The sequence below is a fragment of the Lissotriton vulgaris genome, chromosome 5, assembly GCF_964263255.1.
Source record: "Lissotriton vulgaris chromosome 5, aLisVul1.2, whole genome shotgun sequence".
Lineage (NCBI taxonomy): Eukaryota > Metazoa > Chordata > Amphibia > Caudata > Salamandridae > Lissotriton > Lissotriton vulgaris.
In genome coordinates, this window is record NC_141693.1 from 70,714,929 (window position 1) to 70,737,477 (window position 22,549).

The 22,549-nt window shown below is 46.4% G+C and overlaps 1 protein-coding gene across 1 annotated transcript; it reads right to left on the minus strand.

The window, feature by feature from the left end:
• Positions 1-7,083: 7,083 nt before the first annotated feature.
• LOC147710207 (uncharacterized) lies at positions 7,084-8,683 on the minus strand. The gene is made up of 2 exons (XM_086919331.1): positions 8,432-8,683; positions 7,084-8,070 (listed from the first exon to the last, which is right to left on the minus strand). The coding sequence occupies exons 1-2, from the start codon at positions 8,681-8,683 to the stop codon at positions 7,084-7,086; spliced, it is 1,239 nt and encodes a 412-aa protein (XP_086775457.1).
• Between the last annotated feature and the right edge of the window lie 13,866 nt (positions 8,684-22,549).

The window sequence follows — 22,549 nt, forward strand, 5'->3', positions numbered from 1 at the left end:
CATCATGAATGGGGGAAACGCATAGCATAGAGTCGATGGCCACTGCTGAAGAAAAGCATCCGTGGCCAGGGCTAGCGGATCCGGTCTCCAACTGTAAAATTGTGGGAGTTGTGTGTTGAGGCGAGAGGCAAACAGATCTATGTGACACTGGCCCCAACGCCGAAGAATGGAACGGAACACTCGAGGGTGAAGCCTCCAGTCGCTGAAATCCCGAAGATGTCTGGAGTGCCAATCTGCAATTTGATTGTTGCGACCCGGAAGATACTCCGCAATAACAGTGATCATCTGCTGCAGGCAAAAATGCCAAAAATCCTTGGCTATCTCCGCCAACACCTTGGACGAGTCCCGCCCAGCTTGTTGACATAGCGGACTGCGGACACGTTGCCCATCCGGAGAAGAATGCAGCAACTGGTTTGAAGGGGAGAGAAACACTTGATCGCAAAAGAACCCGCCAGGAGTTCCAGACAGTTTATGTGGAGAGACAACTCCTGAGGGGACCAACGACCCCCCATCGAGACAGGTCCGCAACGGGCTCCCCAACCCCAACGACTGGCATCGGATTCTATCACTAGTTCCGGCGACGCACCGAATAGGGCTCCACCATTCCAGGCCTCCATGTGGTCTAGCCACCATTGCATCTCCCACCTCGCTTCCTCCGTAAGAGGAATCTGGTACGAGTACCTGAGGCCTTTTCGGAGATGTTGGATTTTCAGCCGTTGCATTGCCCTGTAATGCAGAGGGCCTGGAAAGATCGCCTGAATGGAAGACGCCAACAGGCCTACTACACATGCCAACGATCTCAATGACACAGTCTGTCTGGAAATAACAGATGTCAATTCCCTCTTGATGTAATGAATCTTTTGGCCGGGCAAGAGAAGCTGGCAAGCAACCGAGTCTATCTGGAAACCCAGAAAATCTATAGATTGAGTTGGAGTCAAAACCGATTTCGGAATGTTGATCAGAAAACCGAGAGATTGCAAAAGACCGATGGACCACTCCAGATGTTGCAGAAGTCTGAGCGGACAATCCGCCATAAGGAGAATATCGTCCAGATAAATATTCAGCCTGACCCCCCGAGATCGCAGATGTTCCACAACCGGTCTCAGTAGTTTCGTGAAGCACCATGGTGCCGACGAAAGGCCGAACGGGAGACCCTGATACTCGTACCAAACTCCCTGCCACTGAAACTGGAGAAACCGACGATGGGGTCTGAAGATCGGTATCGATAGATACGCGTCCTTGAGATCCAGGCGGACCATCCAGTCCCCTTCGCGCAGGAGATCTCGCAAGAGATGGATGCCCTCCATCTTGAAGTGCCGGTAGACCACCCCTCCGTTGAAGTCTTTCAGGTTGAGAACCAGGCGAGACCCGCCTCCTTTCTTCTCGACCAGAAAGACTGAGCTGGCAAACCCCGTCGGATGAGGGTCGGTTTGAAGAATCTCCCCTTTTTGGAGAAGAACGTTTATTTCCTCGGAGAGGCAAGCTTGATCTTGAAGGGAAAAACTTAAACAAGGGGGAGGACGGGTCTGATGCATAGGGTGATAGCACTCTATCTTGAACCCCTGTACGGTTTCTAGCACCCATGCATCGCTGGAGATCATGCGCCAGTTTTTTCGAGAAAACACTGTATTCGTCCCCCCAACATCACATTGCAAGCATGAATCAGGCTCACCTGCAGAGTTGGAGTCCTGGTAGTGTCCTTGCTGTCCTCCGGAACGACCTTTTCCATATTGTCCCTTCCCCTTGCGGGAGGGATAGAAGTTTGCTCTGGTGGAGTATCCTGAGTCGTATGCTCCTCCACGATGAGAGGTGTGACCTCGTTGGGACTGGTGAGTGGAACCACGGCCGAACGAGCGTCCCCGATGTCGTCCGGCCTTGGCAAAAACCGGACGCGTAGCCCGGCGTAATGACGCCTGCGCCTTGTCGATGCCACTGAAGGTGGAAACAAACTTTGTAAGCTCCTTTAAGAAAGGCTGTCCAAATAAGAAACCTTGTGCTTCAGGACCAGACTCAGAAGTCGCTAGCTCCGATAGTTTTGGATCCAATTTCAAAAGAATCGACCTGAGTCGTTCAGCAGACACAGCACAATTGGCGTTACCCAATTGGCAGATCGCCCTTTGTGCCCATTCAATCAATTCGTCCGGGTCCACAAGGGCTGAGGCCTCCTTCGCCTGGAACCCCAGATCCAGAATCTTGGTTAGAGGCCCAAGCATGTCCAGCATCTTGTCTTGGCAAGACCGCCAAGACCTGTCAAGGCCCTTTATCGGGTCCTTAGCATAAGTAGGTGACCATCATGGGGTCGACCTCCGGCGTCTCAGCCAAATGATCAGCGAGGTCAGGCCTCGGGCATTCAGAACGGAGTCTAGCATGAACAGAAGCCTCAAAGGGTTGACAAATGTGTGCCTGAATATAGGCGGCAACAGCAGGCGAGGGCAACCAGGAAGATGAATTTGGATGTAGGATATCCGCGGGCTCAAAATTGAGCACAGGAGGACGTTCAGGAGCGTCCACAAAATGCTCTTTGCAGACACGCTTTTTGGGCGGGGGTGAATTATGGTCTGAAGATGTTGAGGAATGAGCATTGTCAGAATCGTCGGTATCCCGAGGTGCAGAAGCTCTGGAAGGCGCAGCCGCCAAGGTCTTAGCCAGTTTCTGGAAATCAGACTTATGGGGATTAACAGGAGACTTCGTGGATTTCTTAGTCGCAGGCAGCCATCCTTGCTGTTGCGCATACATATTTAAATGACGCTCCAGAGGATTAATTGCACGCACCAGTGCTTTATTAACAGACTGTTGGACTCCCTTGTCCAATTCCTTCACTAAATTATGCTCCAAAGAGCCTTCATCCTCCTCCCCATAATAGTAGTCATCATCTGCGTCATAGTATTCTGCCATTATACACAAGTGTAATAATTAGGGCCCACAAGATGACTACAGGAATATAGAGTGTCAAAAACACAATGCAAGGGGGAGTGTGAGAACCCCACAGCAGGCTTACAAAAGAGCAGGCACAAACCAGCTCTAAATGAAAATAAAACGTGGAGGGAGCAAAGCCTGCACAGCAAAATACACTCTAGGCAGCGCCTATGCAATAAAGTATCAACCGAAGCCCTCACAGGACTCCAGTGTCACACGGGGTTAAATTGGAACAGGCTGTGGGCATGGGCGTTGAAGAATGACCTCGTCACTCAACCGGTGTCTGTGAGGAAATAATACAGGAGCCGGAATAAAGCAGCACGCATGCGCGACTGCCGCCTGACACAATACCCGGCTCGAGAGCGCTCGCGCTCTCTGTGCGAGTCGGAAACCCCTGCTCCCGCTCCACAAGGTCCGCAGGCAACAAGCAGGCGCCCGGACACATAAACGGAGGTGCACACACGCTCCGAGACCAATATGCCGAACGGGCAAACGAAACCGAAACTGCACAATAGTCGGGAGAGCCCCAATGAAATGCGAATGCAGCGCGCTACGTGAATGCCAAAATACAAGCAAGAAATACCAAGGGCACAGCAAGCAATCAGCAAAAGTAAGCAAATATAGATAAAGCACTTAACTGGCTGCGGAGCAGCAAAGAAAGAGGAAGAAGGACTAATGTTGGGACCTTTTATACTATAGTCTCTATGGTCATTCCCTAGTGTTCATGGGAAATGTAGTTTTTGGTTATTTTTATTGGCTGCTGAGCATTTCATTAAAGAAATGAGAAAGCATAATCGGAGCCTCCTGTCCTGACATAGAATGTATGCGTCAGTTAGCAAATCGAAAGACACCGCTGTTGAAAAGATCCGCACTCCAGCTGTGCAGATCAGCGTGAACGTTGTGAAGAGGTACGCGATGGACTTGAACACGTCGAGAAAGCAGTTAGGCTGCCAAGGAAACGTGACGAGATTAGCACTCAAGCTGTGCAGATCAGCGTGAACGTTGTGAAGAGATAAGTGCGGACTGAACAGTCTGCGGCGAGACTGCATTGAGGTTGTGAAGGGAACGAGACGTCTTTACGTTGCTCATAAACTCCCAGTTAACAAAATGTCTGTTGCGCGAGCTAATGCACAACGTGATGTCTACATGTTGAAGTTTTATTTTTATTTTTTATTTATAAGTTTTCCAATATTCATAATTAACCATGTTTACATACATCATCAAGTCAATTATATGTGACACATTATACAGTGACAAGTGTATTCAGCACAGCACTGGGATAATTAATCCACATTGTATCCATTTTAGCATTACTACAAAAATGTAATGCTGGCCAATGTTGGTTTGGCCCTCCCCTGATTGAAGAATTGCTGGCCCCGGCCCCTGGGTCGTCCCCAGGGACGGCCTCTGCCTCGTGGCTCTATCCATGGATCCTGTTCTAAAAAATCTGTTTGATATTCTTGTTGGGTAGTGCCACTTGTGCCTGGGTGATCACTCTCGGACCCACTGCTTACCGAAGAGTTCGAGAAAGTATTATACCTTCTGTATCCTCCCCGGCCCCTAGTGGAGTATCTTCCCTGAGATTCCTGATTGTAATAGCCCTCCGCTAGGTAGGGGTAAACTGTCTTTTTATCAAAGAATTTCAGATCCTTGGCGAGCTTGTCTAATTTGGTAGACTGGGTGTATGTATCAAATCCTTAAGTGTTTATTGGATTATCTTTTCATTTATACTTCCCTCTTTCACTTGAGCACTAACTTTTGCGCTTTTCTACTGCACCTGGCATCATTCTCCTTATTTCTTGTTTTTAACAGTATGTATAAAAAAGTGTGAAATAAATAGCAAATCTATATTGCCTTATATTACTTTGCCTTTATAAATTATTTGTTTGGGTACCATCAACAGGTATAGACACACATTTGGCTTTCTGTATGTTTTCTTCTCCTTTTATTTTTCAGGATTAAGTCATGTTAAATAACTCATAAATAACAATGAGTATTGCACTTAAATGTGTTGAGTAAATTGTGTCCTGGACCACTTTGTTGGATCTCCTTAGCAGCACCACCACCAAGCCCCCGCGACCAGGTTTGTATCCTGTCTCTGGAGCCCCCCAGTGTGGTCTGATTTAGAGGCCCCACCAGTTCCCCCAGCCGAAATCCACTATAAAATGCTAAGGTGAACGCAGCGCCAAACAGGATGCTCTCATAATCAGATGAGCACACTGACCGTAGCACTCCCAGAATGTCCCCTAAGATTTTAAGTTCTAAGGGCCTTCTCCAATCTTTCTTAACACCTTCCAGCCTAGCCCTTCCTGACAAAGCTCTCCTTACCACGAAAGCCGCGCCAGGGTCGCACTGACCTGTCAGTTTGGCAAAGAAACCTATTGCCGTCACATGTGCCCTAGCATAAGAAGCTGGCCTCCCCTGTTCTCTCAGGGCTAGCAAAAAGTTGCAGAGCGCCCCTGTTGAAAAAAGTGCCGCCTGGCTGGTGTGCTTAGCAAATGTCCTGTTTGCTTGAAAGTGTTGATAGTAAGTCCTTCTAGTGCGCTCACTCAAAGAGTCTTCCACTAGCCCAGCTAGACCGGGGCTCCAATCCTCCACAGAGATGTCGGGAAAACAGACATCTGTTCCTCTGCCTGCGGGTGATACCTTCGAAAATCCTGTAACTTGGAGCGAGACAAAGCATCAGCAGCCATATTCTCCACACCTGGAATATGTGCTGCTCTAAAGAGCAGATTGAGCTTTAAACAAGCCAGGACTAAATGCTTTAACAACCTCAAAACATGTTTGAAAGTAGCTCCCTGCCTATTAATAGCTTCTACCAGAGCCATGTTGTCTGACCAAAAAATTACTGACTTGTTCTTGAAGACCTCGGCCCGGACTTCTACTGCCACCACAATTGGGAATAATTCTAAAAAGGCTATGTTTTTTGTCAAGCCCCTCTCGTGCCAAGATGATGGCCAGTCACCCCTGCACCATTGAGAGCCCAAAACTGCTCCAAAACCAATGCTTCCTGCTAAATCCGTGACCAGTCCCAAGTCTGTGCTAGATATAGTTAGTTCAGGTCAAATCACCTTACCATTGAATTCCTCCAGGAAGCTACGCCAAATCCTCAGGTCCTCCCTCACCTCAGCTTTTAATCGGACGTGATGGTGTTTCTGTGTCAAGCCTACCATAGCGCGCGCGATTGACCTTGAAAATGGGCGCCCCATTGGAATAATTCTCAGGGCAAAATTCAACTGGCCCACTAAAACCTGTAGTTGATGCAGCGTGACTTTGGGACCTGCCAGAGCAGAATCTATTGCTTGCGAGAAGGCCTGTACTTTGTCTGCTGGCAATCTGCATTCTCCCTCTACTGTGTCTATTTCAATGCCCAAGAAAGACATGCTAGTTGCTAGCCCCACCATCTTACCGGGGGCTAACGGTACTCCCAGTTCCTCAAACATCTCAACTAGCTTGCCCAAGGCTTGCCCACACTTACTTGATGCTGGGGGACCCATGATCATGAAATCATCTAGGTAGTGTACCATGTCCTTGCGCCCTGTTCTGAAAACAAAAACCCACTGTAGCATGGAGCTGAACATCTCAAAGTACTTACATGAAACCGCACAGCCCATTGGCATACACCTGTCATAGTAAAATTGGGAGTCTAGCTGGAAACCTAGTAAATGGTAATCCTCGGGATGTACTGGGAAGAGCCTGAAAGCTGACTCAATGTCAGTCTTAGCCATAACAGCCTTGGGCCCTAGATCGCGCAGGCTCTGGAGTGATGAGTCAAAGAAAGAATACGTAACCGAGCACAGGGACTGGTTAATAGCATCATTCACTGACGCCCCCCTTGGCGCTGACAAGTTGTGAATCATCCTGAACTGGCTAGGCTCCTTCTTAGGCACCACGCCCAGAGGTGAACAGACAAGTCCTGGTAAAGGGGGAGCGGAGAATGGGCCAGCCACCCGCCCCAGAACCCTCTCGTTTCCTACCGTTTGTGAAACTACTATGGAGGCCTACATGCTGACAAAAGATTTTTGCAATAGTCCACTGGGGTTACCCCGTGAGCTGGAATGCGGAAACCTGCAGAAAACCCCTCAAATAAAGTCCTGGCTGCCTTCCTGTCAGGGTACTGATTTAGCCAGAAAATCAGCCTCCCCCAAATCCACTGGTGTGGGTAACTTACTGCTGGGGAGGGAGCTTAGTCTCTCTCCCTTTCTCTTTGGATTTCTTAATGCATTTGAACTCGGGTTGGGAAGGGTGGCCACAGTATGCACATGCATGTTTGAACTTACATGCTCCTGGGGGCCAGGTGCACGTCTTCCGGTTAAAGGCCCAACAGGTCCCCCTTTTGTCCCCAGCGCCCCCTTGGGAAGTCCGAAAGGGCTGCTTCATGGGTGCTTTATTATTGACACTCTCTAACCAAACCTTTACTTCTGTCTGGTCCCAACCCATGTCAGGATCATCGACTTTGGCCCATCTAAAGTCCCTATCGTAATCCAACCAGGCCCCCCCAACATACCTTGTTTGTGCTTTCAAAATCTTATTGGCATAACATATCAAGGGTACAGCCAATTTCGGCTTCTTCTCTAACATTACAATGGAAAATACATTGAAACCAAACAACCAATTAGGAATGGATTCCTCTACCCTTGGTTTCCTATCTCCAAAAGAGCCTTCCTTACCTTCCTTCTCTTTAGACTCTACATCTCTTCTTTTAGGTCTAATCAGGGAAAATATATCCACAAATTCTCCCTTCCCAATTTTTTCCTTTGTTTCTGGCGTAACATGCGCTGCCAACTTACCACGCTTGGATAACACGGACTCATGGCCACCAATTGGTGCGCACCCCTTATCTATTCCTTTGCCTCCGGACTCCACTACCTTACCTGCAGAGGGCACTGCTGTCGATGGTTGCGTGGGGGCCGCTTGACCCACCGCCAGGGGTGGCGTGTACAAATCCTTCTCATGCGCTTTGCCTAAGAGGGCCACCTGCTTACTCAATTCACCTAACAACCCCCGGTGCCTGTAGATGAGACCCAAGGTGCTACCTTCACGCTGATTCCTGGCGTGCCTAATTTTGCCAAAAGTGTTGCCACCGTGGACCGTATGGTAGCTGTGGCAGCGTGCCCACCCTCCAATGCTGGCCCAGGTTGCCCCCCTCTGGTACTATGGGGGTAGGGGGATTAGGAGCAGGCGCTAAGGCCATTAAAGCACCTCAAATCTCTGCCAAAAATGCGCCCACGTCATCCCACCCTTCCGCTGATGGCACGCTGACTGGCTGAGGGGGACTCAAATTAGGTTGGGGGTTGCTGGGCACCGGCACAGCTGGAACAGGTGCGGGCACGACGGGGACTGTACTGGACACTGGTGCTGCCAGTATCACAGGTATGGGAACTATATTTGGGAGCACCAGTGGCGCATGAAGCCATGAATCAGGCAAGCTAGGGACTGGCGCCGCAGGGGCACTAGGCCCAGGCATTACTGGGGAAAGAGGTGCGGGGGGAGAGCCCTCTGGAAACTTGCTCACCCTCCCCTTCTTATTCACCCTGGGCTTCTTAACTAGGGGAGGAAAAGCTGCTTTAAGCTGGACTATGGTTCGACGCGATTGTGCCCCCGGGATTGGCTCAGATACCTCCTCGCTATCTGACACTGGCGCCTCATCCCCTTGTTCCTCCTCACTACTATCATCCTCCCTGCCCAATTTTGCGAGCACCAGCTTCAACAGCTGTGCAATTTCTGACTCCCCTTCTTTCTGTTTCTGGTTGCGCTTGGGTGACATTATGAACCCTTTTATGAAAAAATGACTGGTACCTTTGCTTGGTTGTTCCAACCAATTTAATGCAGCCTAGACCAATTAATGTAGCCCCTTATTCGTTCAGTCCTTAGCAATCAATGAAGCTTTATAAAACTGACGGCCCACCAGCCCTCCCAATCACTTTGTGTGTCTGCTCATACTTGCACCTTCGGCCCCCGTGTGCAAAATGGGTCAGTTCTCTTTCAATCCGACACCCAGGCGGCTGGAAAACACTGCGCAGAAGCAGGAAACCCCAAATCTGGAATTACAAAGGGGCGCTCTCCCAACTATGGTGCTGCACCCCTGCCGCAAATGCGCTCACGCCAAAAAGACCGATACTTCAAAGCAAGGCAAGCCGGAGTGCCCGATGCGTGGCCAATCCTGCAGAATAGCCCGCGAGTACCCCGTGAGTCCAGCAAAACAACGGTCGTGATCAATCAGGGAAGCGCGCTTCCCACAAGCGAGGCTGTGCTGCTACTACCCACAATACACCACAGACAAACCGAATAAGTCCACCCCTCCCGCTACGCGCCACACCAGATGAAGCACCGCACGTCCCCGAGCCCTGGCCTACCGCCCAAACTATCGAGTGGCGAGGTCTCCGGAGAATGTGTATGGGGGGGGGCACTATCTTTAAAACAGCCCAGCCAGCACCACTCTCATCCGCCCCAGCTTACGCACACACAGATCAAGCACTTGCCCGTCCCTAAACGTCGGACTCCAGCTCAACAAACCAGGAATCCAACCCCCTCAGACAATCCTCGGGCCAACTAAGGGCGGTCATTTACCCGGACTCAACCACATGGACGTGGAACGCACACAAATCCTTCCCCGCAAACACGCTTGCCCCCAGCGCCCCAACACCTCACCTCAAACACTGTTACGCCCAAGCCGCAATGCTACAGACGCCTCGAAGGGTCCCGACGCCCGATGACCAAGGCCCAATAATACCACGCGGTCACGAGGTCGAAGACGGAAGCCCTGGAGAAGATTTGAAAGAAAGCCCCGTTCAGGTGGGTGTCCAGCGCAGAGGGTGAGCAGAGGTGTACCTGGGGCTAAATCGCCCCCTTGGCTCTGCCACCCCTCCTGAGGTTCCCGCCGGAAGCCCGTCATTCGCTGACCCGCAAGGACTTCATGTCCAGTAGCCAACCGGCTACTGGACAAACTATGGGGGTGTGGCGGGGAGCCGGGAGGCCGGGCCCTAAGGGCGAGCTTGTCTAGGTCTCGCGCTTTGCAGTAGTTGTAATGTTTCGAGTGAAGGGGGTTTGTTTGGGTATGAGGGATAATGTTCCTGTACAGCTGCGCGCAGCCTATGATAAACAAACTACTCACAAATGACAAGTCATCCAGTGTTTTAAAATTTACATTAGGGTACATGTTGCCCATCACTGGGATACCTATTTGGGTCAGTAACTCCATGCTTCCTTTCTCTTGAGTAACTAATAGGTCTGGGTGTTGTTCCAGAGGTAGGCTTGGAGCATACATTGGAGTCTTGTTGGTGAGGTGAGCAATGCGTGTCGATGCCAGGGATGTGGTCTGTACTGTATTCATTTAGTTTTTGGATGAGTGGGGTCTCCTATGTGGCAATGTATTTGCCAAATTTATAGGGTGAGCATCATTGTCTTCTACTGAGAGATGCGGAATGTAATGCACTGAGTGAAACCAGCAGCAGGCATATTGCGCTTGCGCACATAGATAGTAGAGGTATAGATCAGGGACTGTGAATCCCCCGGCTGCGTAAGGCAGGGTCAGTGTTTGGAGACTTGTTCTTGCCTGCTTTCTAGCCCATATGAGTCTTGACACGTTGGCACATAGACAATTGAATATTGGTGTGGGGGGGTATGGGAATGTTAGTAAAAAGATAAAGAAACAGGCAGGATCACCATTTTAACAAGTGAGATTCTGTCCGCCAGAGGTAAGGGCAGTGTGATCCATCGGTCAATCTGCTTTTCTATTTTATCAATCGCAGTGCCATAGTTACTTTGACGTATGAGTTCAGAGTCTCGATGTATCCAGATGCCTAGATATTTAATGGGTTCCTCCTGCCATATTCATGGGAAGTCCATCTGTGGTGAGGTCGTGATTGCAGTTAGCCGTATCACTGGTGATTTGGCCCAGTTAATTTGAAGACCTGATTGTCGACCAAATTTTATGTATTCTCTGATTAGTGGTGATAAATTTACATTAGGCCAATGGGACGCAGTGTGAATTTCAGGGCCGTATGTGTGTACTGTTGGCGGACTTTGCAAGCTAAGGGTTCAAGAGCAATTGCAAACAGTAAGGGGGACAGTGGGCACCCCTGTCGCATCCCGTGTATCTGTATAACATCTGATATGTGCCTATTCACTTTGATGCGTGCAGATGGCTTAGTGTATAGTAATTTGATCCCATTTGTCAGTAATGGAGGGAGCCCAATTCCCTGTAAAATAGTGAAGAAGTAGACCCATTCAATTGAATCAATGGCCTTGGCAGCAACAAGAAGGACCACCACGGCCTCCAACTTGGGATTTAGCTGATGCAATAGAGCAAAGATAGTACGGAGGTTGTGTGTTGTGGATCTAGTCGGTATAAAACCACATTTGTCAGGCAGGACAATAGTTGTCATGAGAGGTTGTAAGCGGGTTGCGATCTTCACATTAAAGTTGAGCAGGAAACAAGAGTCAGGCATCCACTAAAATGCTGGAGAGAATGTCGGGCAGCACGAAATGGACACTCTGCCAAGAGTCCACAAACATCAGGGAAACACATTGTCGCAATGGCACAGAGAGGAACTGCAGCCCTCGAGGGCATCAGCAAACTGAAGGAGAGGATCATGCAGGATACAATGAACACTCCCATCTACCGCATTGCCTCCACTGTTTTCTTGTCTAATGCTTTGTCTATATTTGTGGTGTTTTTAGGAGTTTTTATGATGTTGTCCTGTAAATAGTCTATCACTCCTTTACAATCAAGAGTAATGTATATGAACTTTAAGGGGAAAAAAAACAAACAATTTACCCACAAAATAAATATTTGATCAATAACATTTACAGACATTTTCTCTCTATCTGGTGATCAGTCCCTTCTATGTGGGTGGTCTCTATTGTGTTTTGGTCAGTCACCTAATTTTATCATATTTTCTCTGTTGTCTAACTTAGCTATAGACCTTTTCCAAAACTACAATGAACACTCCGACCAGAGTCCGCAAACGACAGAGACCCTCCTTGTTGAAAGAAGACAAATTCTTCGATGAAATCAGGTTTAGCAACCAGCAAGAGTCATCACAGCTCCAATCTTGATAATTCCATAAGACAGGTAAGACTGAATCCGTTGGCAGCATGAAGATAAGCAGAATCTTGAAATGTTGTTTTTGATTCTTGATAGAAAAAAAAATGTTGAGTTGAGGTTTCTTCAATATGGATGACACAGGTTTTCACTCATCGCCAAAATGGGGTGTGGAGTGCCACTCAGAAAGAATGAGGACGCTCAAAGGTCTTGCATTTGCTTTTTTTTTTAACATTTTTTATTAGCAGCACAGGAAAGAAATGTAATCAAAAACACACATATCAAGAAGTTAACAATGAGAAAAAGAAGAAGAAAAGGAAAAAAGAATTTCAGATCATGGACAGGATAAACATATCATAATAAATGAATTATCATTAGACCCAGACACATAAAGTGTAATTCATGTTGCAGGCAAATATTATAAATCGATATTCATGTGCTAAGTAGGCCTTGTGTAAGTATTCGATTCAGCAAATAACAGACCCCCAAATCTTATCAAATTTAACCAAGGCCTTATTGCCTCTAATCCTAGCCAGAGTAGATTCCATACAGTGAATCTCATTAAGTAATGACCACCATTCCATGAAGTGTGGGGGTGTAGGGTAAATCCAAGCGCGGGCGATTATAAGTTTTGCGCATGATAGCATGATTGTAATTATAGACTTATGTGGAGTGTTCGCGATATTAACATCAAGCAGAACTAAAGCCGGATCCAGGGAAAATGTACATCCTAATTTTAATTTCATTACATTCTCAACCGATGTCCAGAATTCAGATATCTTAGGGCAAGTATACAACATATGCACCAAGTCTGCCGCAGCCAACGAACATTTAGGGCATTTAGTTCTATCAGTATAGCTACTGTTAGAAGCCCATTTAGAAATTCTTTCAGGGGTATGATAAAGCATGCAAGTTGTCTTAAATTGTTGCAATCTTAAACTTGAGGAAAGAACGACTTTATGGATATTGCCCAAAGATCTGTTGATAGCTGCTGAACTAATATTACTCCCTAGCATCCTATTCCATTTCTCCACCAAGATACTACAATCACTAACTCTGTATGTAATAAAACGTTTATAACAGTGACTTATTAGGGACTTATTCTTTTGAGAATACAGGCTCTCCCAGATAACAGTGGGCTCTGAGATACTCTGAAGCTGCATTTTTCGAGTCAGGAAATCATATATTTGCATATACTTGTATCGCATGGTATCAGTAACATTATATAGTGTTTTAAGGCTCTCAAAGCTCAACAGCCCTTGTGCGCCATATAAGTCTCCGAGTGTTTTTATTCCATGCGCTCGCCATATATTGGCAGCTCCATCGTTAAATATCCCGGGTAAACCCGGATTTCCCCATAAAATTAAATTAGGGTGAAAGAAAGTCAAATTACAAAAAGCCTGTATATTGCTCCAGGTTTTTACCAAATCTCTTGCGGTCTTGAACCATACTCTTTTAAAATAATTAGGGTCGTTGATCCTCCAAAGAAAAAACTTAGCATCCTTATCGAACATAAACGTTAAAAAGTATGGTTGATTGTCTGATCCTTCCGAATTAATTAAGTATCTCATACGTCCAACATAAGCGGACCAAAAGTATAATTTAAAATCCGGAAAGTTCAGCCCTCCTGCTTCTATAGTCCCTTTTAAAAGAGTCATAGATCTGCGGGCTTTATGATATCCCCCATATAAAACTACTGAAGATACCTTCCAGGTTTCTAAAGAATAAGTTACCTAAAGTCAAAGGAATAGAGCGGAATAAGTAAAGGAATTTTGGTAGTATTATCATACGTATCAGATTAATTCTGCCTATGATATTTAAGGGTAGTTTATGCCATTTTTTTAATAAAGCTTTAGTAGTTTTAACTAATTCATCATAATTTATTTTCGTTATATTCTTGACTTGAGCAGTGATCCTAACCCCTAGATAGGTGGCCGTTTGACATAATCCAATAATTGCACTCCCCGGTTTGTAGTTGCCAATTATTTGGGTTTTATTTATGTTTAATTTATATCCGGATACGTCCCCGAATCTGGTAGCTTCTACCTTAATACCTTGCATAGCTTTTACGATATCAGTTGAGTAGATAGCAATATCGTCAGCATAAGCTGTGATTTTTAGTGTATGCGGGCCAAATTTAAAAGGAATGATATCAGATTGAAGTTGTAGTGCTTGGAGAAATGGCTCTATTGATAATGCAAATAAAAGAGGTGATAAGGGACACCCTTGGCGAGTTCCACGAGTAATAAAAAAAAGGAGCCGACGTCAAGCCAGCATAGTTGATTGTGGCTTTAGGCTTATCATATAAAGATTGTGCCCAATTCAGGAATTTACCCCCGAAACCAAACCCACCCATGACTAGCCACAAGTACTCCCACCCCACTCGGTCAAATGCCTTTTCTGCGTCTAACATGATCATACCGAGTGGGGAGGTTTCCTTTTCCGCTATATCAAAGGCAGTTACCGCCATAGTGATGTGTGCTGTAGTATCCCTGTCTATGACAAACCCATGTTGGTGTGGGCTGACTATTTTGGGTATAAAAGGTGCTAGACGGATGGCCAGCACCTTTGCAAAAATTTTAGCGTCTGCATTAATTAAAGAGATAGGGCGATAAGAGCAGCAATCATCCGGTGGTTTGCCTTTTTTTTAAAAAAAAACTAATTTTACCCTATTCCAGGAGTTCGGGGCTTTCCTACTATCCCCTATGAAATTGATAACTTGAAAAAAGAGTGGTATAAGTTCCTCAGCACACAGCTTGTATATTTCCACTGGGATAGTGTCCTCACCGGACGCCTTCCCAGATGGCAAAGAGAAAATTGCTTGTCTAATCTCAAGCTGACTAATTTGAGCAGAGAGTGAGTCCATCCCAAGGGAATTAGGTCTAACGAGGAAGTGATCCAGATAATTCTGGATAGATGTTGCTGAAGGGAAAATCTCAGGAGTATATAATTTTTTATAGAATGTTACAAATTCTTCTAGTATTTGCAGTGGTTGATCGATTATAGTGTCATTAATGCCCTTCAGATTTTTAATCAAGGTATTAGCTTTCTCCTCAGCTATTTTAAAAGCTAGTAGTTTCCCAACTTTATCTCCACTTTCATATTGTGTGATTTGATTTTTATGCAGTTTTATGCTGCTTTTTTCCCAGAAGGTGGTTTTAATGGCTGACTTAAGTTGTCCCAGACACAGTTCTAATTCAGTTGTGCTAATGGTCCGTAGGCGAAGGGCATCTGCCAATAATAACTCTGCTGATAGAATGTCATTTACCAAGGTTATGTCTTTCTTGCGGTTTTCTGAGTTCTGATGAAGAAGAAATTTCTGAGTAAACCCACGTATGCTTGCCTTGCAAGAGTCCCATACCATAAGACATGTAGTAGAATCAAGATTAAACTTAATAAAATCAGAGATGTGCACCTTCAGTTGTGAAATAAATAGAGTATTAGAAAATAAATGCCTAGGGAAGGAGAAATGTCGAGGTGCTGTGTATTTCTGTTCAATATCAAATGATAGTAATATTGGGTTGTGATCAGAATTAATTCTAGGACAGAGTTCGATGGTACTAGTACTTGCTATTCTATTAGAAGCCCAGACCATGTCAATGCGGGAACAGAGCCGATGAGGAGCCGAATAATATGTGTAGCCGGGCGCAGTTGGAAAGGCATGACGCCAAACGTCTTTTAAATTATGCAAACGCCCTAGCTCGAGAATGGCGGCCCACGTTCTCCGCATTCGTTGAAAGGAATTAACCCTTGTAGTGTCAATCTGATAATTCATTATGCAATTAAAGTCCCCCATGATAAACAATTTTCCTGACCATTGCAACAGTTCCATATTCAGTTGATCAAATACGTACGCCTCATCAAAATTTGACCCGTAGACAACACAAAATACCAGTTTACTTTTTTCAATAGTTAATTGGGCTATGGCCCACCTCCCATTCTTATCACAGGCAGTTTTGTTAACTTCTATTCTAAGCCGTTTATCCCCAAGGATGGCAACCCCCCTTATTGAAGCATTAAACTTGGAACAGGTTAGCACCTCTAAGCCCAAATGACTCAAGATTTTTTTATCTTTATAGGCTACATGTGTTTCTGATATAAATACAAAATTGGGTTTATACAGGGCTAGTTCTTCCCGTACCAAATGCCTTTTCTTTTTACTATTTAAACCTGCAACATTCCAAACTAAGCATTTTACTCGAGACATTTAACAAAAAAAGAAAACCTCAAATACATCCTGTCGTTATGTGTAGTTAAAACAAGTAATAAACTTATCTCTAGTTGTTTAAGATACCTTTCCTCCTGTGCTATTTTTTCCAAACAAAACCCCCCTCCCCCCAAACATTCCTGACCCCCCTCCCCTCCTACCCCTTCCCTCCTCCTGAGACAGGGTACCCCTCCCTAATATACTAACCCAACTACCGCTGTGCTGGCAGCAAAAGAGACGGAGCTGCGGCCGCAAGGATCCAGCTGTATAATGTTACCAACTCCAGACCATGTATATTATCTAACTGTATCTTTCATCACTATATAGTAATATATTCAGATTCAGCTGCTGATTCTCTTAATTAATGCCCCAATCTAATCACACTAACCAATACGTGACTTAATTCAGTCTAATTTTGATTGATGATCAAAGATTATTTCATTGTTTATTTTCCGATTTCCATTGATCCATTATTTGCTCTACCTCCCTTTCTTCCATACAGTAAAATGAACGTCCGTTTTTTAGAACCTTTAGCTTAGCTGGTTCTTGCAAGTAAGCCTGACCTCCCAGCTCCTTGATGGGGTCAATGTATTGTCGAAGTTTCCATCGACGATCCATCGTGAGTTTACTTAGATCCGATCGTACGAAGAACGTGACTAAGTCACTAGTAACCGGGGTGTTTGGTCTTGCTTTTGATGAGACTGCTTGGCGGAGAAGAAAATTACCAAAAAAAATCAAGATAGGGTGCGGGTACTGACTGTTTTTATTTCTTTGGGTCAGAGGGAGTCGGTGGGCACGTTGTATCTGTGAGTCCCAGTCACAGTCTGATAACTCTGGGAAAGCTTTCTGAAACAAGTGAACAATGTATGTTCTTGGATCGGCTCCTTCGACCCCTTCCGCAATGCCGAATACACGTAGATTTTGTCTTCGTTGCCGATTTTCTAGATCTTCGAGTTTGACTTGCATTTGGCAGATCCGAGCCTCATGCTTGTTCACTGTTATTTCAGAGCGGGTTGTTTTTTCCTCTGTTAAGACGACCCTTTGTTGTAGTTCTTCCATCTCTTGAGATATAGCCCCTAATTTCTGAGACATTTCATGTAGCGTTGATTGAGTCTTATTACTGTCATCCCGCATCTGCTGGTAGTGGGATTGCGCTTCACGTTTCTGTTCATTAAGCAGTTGCAGGATCATTTGAAATGACGAGGAAACCTCCCCGTGAAGATTACAATCAGTGGATGCTTCATTTCGAAATATATTTGAGGGGGGTATATCATTAGTGTAGTCTACCCCAGTTAAGCCATGACTGGCGGTTGTAACTGAAGCTGGTTCAGGTATTCCGGATATTCCAGATACCAAGCTGGGGATGGAGATCACCCCCGGTGTTAACATTTGGGAGGTAGGAAGAGGAGAAGACAGAGCGCCCATTGTTTCCGCCGTAGCAATCACACTATCAGTTTCTTTCATCAATGCCACCACAGAAGTAATCTCATCTGCAGGGCAGTTTGTCTCCCCTGAAATAGCAGCTGCACCGGAGAGACTGACCTCAGACGGCTTTGATGCCAAAGATTTAGCCTGTGCCCATTTCCTTATAGGGCTACTCTCTGCTATTGCTTTTGTTGTAGTAGTTTTAGTTTTGCATGTAATCTTTTTAGTCTTATTCTTATTTTTACCTTTTCCTTTCCTTATGCCGTTCAGAAATTCCTTAGCTGAGCACGGAGGTGTGTTATTACCAAGTTCAGGGTAATCAATATAATCCTCATCCGTTTCAGTATCTTCCAAGTGTCCAGTCAGATGCTCAAACAGGAGCTCAGCCGGTCTAAGCTGTTCAGTTTCAGCTACTCTTGCCACATCTTTTATGGTCTCCTCTCCTACAGCTGACAACTGCCCTACCGGCGTTACCATCTCTTCTCCGTCAGCTGTTTCTTTATCGCCGGAATCTTCCAATATCACTACCGCTGATATAGAAGCCGACATAGGTGGGAAAGAGTCGGCGTTTGCTTTGGCATTAGCGTTAATATTAATGTCCACGAGAGCCTCTAGATGAGTCGCTGGTTGAGCCTGTACAGAGCCTTTTAGTGATATTGTATTTGCACCGTTCAAGGTGGTGTTGAGTGCACTCTCTAAGACAGTATCTGAGACAATAACTATATTATTATTCTCCCCCTTTGTTTGATTCGCTATGGGTTTGCCCTGTGTCCCAAGAGAGATATTTGGTGTTGTTGTAGAATCATTAGAGAGTACATTTGATGCATTCTTATCAAGTACCGCAATGGGTTTAACAGGAGTTGGCAGAGTTTGTAAAGCTGGTAAACAGTTGAGTGGCTTACCGACGTTTGGTGCAGGTTTCTCCAGTTTACCTGGTTTCTTTCCACCATCGGGGATTTTTGCCTCAAACGTCTCCATGACAGTTCCTACAGCTACTGTTGCAGATATAGGATTGCTCTCCAATCCTGTAGTCCCCACCGTCTGTTTCGTGGTACGTGTAATCCTGGTGGTCGTTGGGGGCATAGGTGCCATAGCAAGTCTCTCTGAAGCAGTTACAGATCCAAAGCCTGAGCCTAAGCTTAACCCCCAGTGAGTCTGCAGATTAAATAAACCAAACGCCGTCCAGCCCCTTGATGTTATAGGGGAGATGTGTCGAAATCGGATGGTCCTAAGTATTGCCTTTACTCGGATTTCAATCAGCCACAGACGCCACATCCAGCCCTCGCTGTTTAGAAATCCGCTTTTGTGTGCCTCGGCCCCCTCTTGCAGCCCCCACAGTCTCCCACGAGGCAGTTTTACCGATTCTCCTTTGTGTCCGTGTCCTAAGGCTCACTCGGCTCTCAATCAGCCTCTCTCTGCTCTCTGCTCAGAGCCTCCTCGTTTGCCTCAGCTGCTTGCTTCCCTTGGAGCCTAGGAGCCTCCGCCTTCGTCCCAGAGAACAGGTGAGCTGCCCCTGCCGCACCTCAGCTAGTTTCAGTATTTTTAAATAAAAAATATTTTGGGTGTTTTATTGCTCAGGAGCTTGTCGTCACCACCCTTCGCCCCGTGATACCTCCGCTGATTTCAGTGCCTCGACTCAATTCCCGTAGATATTAGGATTCTGCTGCCACTGCTCCCCGTTCACACGCCACACGCCGCCGCCAGAACCGCCAGAGCCGTAGCCGTGATCGCCCATGCGATGCAATCACCATCAGCCGTCAGCCGGCACAAACAGCTGATACGGGCTGAGCTCACTTTTGTTTCTTCTTCTTTAGTTTAGTCGGACATTTCAGTCAAAATAAATCATTCCGGTTAGATCTTTCGAGTCTGTTTCAGGTTCGTTCGCTCAGGAAAGAGAGTTTTTTTTTCTTCAACCGTAGCCATTCACGGTCAAACGTAGCCTGACATAACCAGACCCTCGCAGTAGCCGCTCTCTGTACTGGCGGCGTCTGTCAGTCCGCCATCGCTCCTCCCCCCCCGCATTTGCTTGCTTTTTTTCAAGTTAGATCCATAGAAACCTCATCCTCTGAGTTGAAGCTGCAACTGACTCAACTTCAAACCTTAACATTCTTAGCATCAGACCATTCTACAATGGAACAACAGACCATTGGTAACAAAAAGGAACTTGGTTAACTAACGAATACCACATCACCTCCTCTTTCCCAATAACAGAACAATAGCAACAAAAGAAAGAACGAAATGAAAGAAATAGATCCAAAAAAAATAACCATTAAGAAACACAGAGCCATATGTCGGTAATTTGGAAATACTGATTCCTAAATACTGAATTTTACCGAATCTGTATTAAGAAATCGGTATTTCCGATGTACATAAAAAATCGGTAATTTTTACCGATTGGTAAAAATCTGAAAAATGTTACCAAATCCTCAATACCGATCAGTAAATACCAAATCCGTAGTTACCGAATCGCAAAATATTACCGAATCGGCAAATACCAAATCGGAAATTCAAAACACCAGCAACTGAGGAATCAGCCAATCCTGTGCATCCACCACCCCTCCCAACCAGGAAGTGGCAACACCCATGCAGGTGCACTCAATCAGAACCTTCTGGAGAGGCTGGGAGAGCGGAGGAGAGCAACTGAGCCATTGGGTGGACTTTTGCTGCAAAACTTGCACAATGGCTAGACAGGACACAGAAAGAGTAGGAGGTAAAAGTAAGAGGAAGATAAAATTCAGCGCAAGGGAACTGCAGTTGCTGGTTGAGGAGGTGGTAAAACAACATACCGAATTGTTTGGGAAGCAGTTCTTGCAAGTGGCTGAGTCCGAAAAACGTAAGATCTGGCTGGGAATTCAGGCACAGGTGAATGCCGTAGGAGTGACCCCCCGGGACATTGAAGTGCTTAAGAAAAGGTGGTATGACATCCGGAGCATCACCAAAAAGAAGATGGCGGCGATCAAAAAACAAGCAAGCCTGACAGGAGGAGGAAGGTACAGACCACCTGCCCTGACTGAACTTGAGCAGCTTGTGGAGTCTACCATGGAGCCAGAAAAAGACTGAGAATCGGGGATGCAGACAGCGCAGCCAGAGCTGCTACCAAACAAGGTAAGAAGCATGCACCTCATTGAGCACCCCCCCTTCCCTATCCCCAATCCCCAATTAGGCTGTGTGAATCCCACTCCAGTACTGGTTTTTGTAAAGATCAGCAATGCATTATAGGAGATGTAGTCATTGAAACCCCTATCATGACAGTAATCACACTGAACAACAAGGCATGTGACACACATCAGTGTTAAGCAAGCAGAGGATATTGAGATAGTGTGCCAGAAATGTAAATTTATTATAGCTATGCAGGGCTGCCGGACTACTGAGCTAATGTACAATTTCTGTCCACAGGCGAGACATCGCGCAGGTCTGATCAGAACAAGGCAGGAAGGTCACCCTGGAAGGAAAGAGCAGAGGAGGCCAGTGCAAGAGCAGGGCACACCACATCACCACCACCGGCATCACCAGAACTGCCAGCTTCGCCACCACGCCAGCGTCACCACCACTACCAGCGTCACCACTACTGTTAGCGTCACCACTACTGCCAGTGTCACCATCACTGCCGGCGTCACCACTACTGGTAGCCTCACCACCACTGCCAGCCTCACCAGCAGCAACACCACCTTCAGTGGTAAGACCAAGGAGGCATACTGTTGCCACGCTCCACTAAATGGAGTCGTCTTCAGAAGACACAAGGGGGGAACATCAACTGTGCCAGTGGAGGGCAGTAATGCTGGTTTGCAGTCCACCTCTGAGGGAGCACACACAGGTACCAGACGCCGCAGGGCCCGGGAAAGCAGTCCACCTCCCCAGGGTGAGGAGCAAGGTGTCTTTTCAGGGCTGGAGGCAAACATGGTGAAGGTGCAGCGCCTGCAAGACAAAGCAGTTCAGTCAGTACAGCGGCAAATAAAGCACCTCAACAACAGCATGGGGAACATTGAGAAGGGCATCACCACTATGACCTCCATGCTGGCTGAGGGCATGAAGGGGATGACTGAGGGCATGCGGGACATGTCCCAGTCCGTGATGCTGCTGTGCAGCAAACTGGATGAGGGCAGGGTTGCACGGCGCAGGGAAGAGGCAAAAAATGAAACACCATACAAAGGCAGTGAACCGCCTAGCAACTGCCACTTCACTGCTCTGCAGGCGCTCCGTGGCCATGCAGGAGGGGCTGGCTCACTGCAGCCGTGACGTCTCTAGGGGGCTGGTCAAGGTCACAACTGCATTAGAAGTGCTGCTGACAACTCAGTCTGCCACTGTAATGATCCAGACGTTGTTTCCACAGGAGTGCCAGGAACTGCCGACAAGCCCAACCCTTCCCCCCTGCACCTATTGCATCTATCAAGCACTAGAACGCAATGGTATTATGGAGGGAAAGGAGGGAATAAAACAAGGAAAGGCGGGGAAGAAAACAGGACTCTTTGGGCTGGTATCCCTCAGGGTGTAGACTGACGCTAAAAGGAATGGGTTAGGTTAATGCAATGTAACAATAATCAGATAACAAAACATGAACCTCTATGCTGTGTCTTACCTATAAAATAGTGATCCTTTTGTATTTCGGTAATTTGAATACGTCGCAAAACTGATTCAGCTGGTAGGTGGGGATGTGATGTCTTACCTACAACAATACATTACTGTTACCTCTTGATAGCTATAGGCAGTTTATATTGACAATACACAGTATTCTCTTACCAAGCTGTACTATTAGTAGGGACCAAGACTGTCCAGATGTAGGGCAATGCAAATGATATATGTCTCATCTGAAATATAGCAATTCTCATATAAGACCTCAATATCTAAATATAGGGTAATGATAATAAAAGGGCGCTAATAGCGCTTTACCCGTTCTTCTTGCCCATGCTCTGTGACGGTTGCCAGTCTCCGATAATCACCCGTGAGTCCAAAAGAAA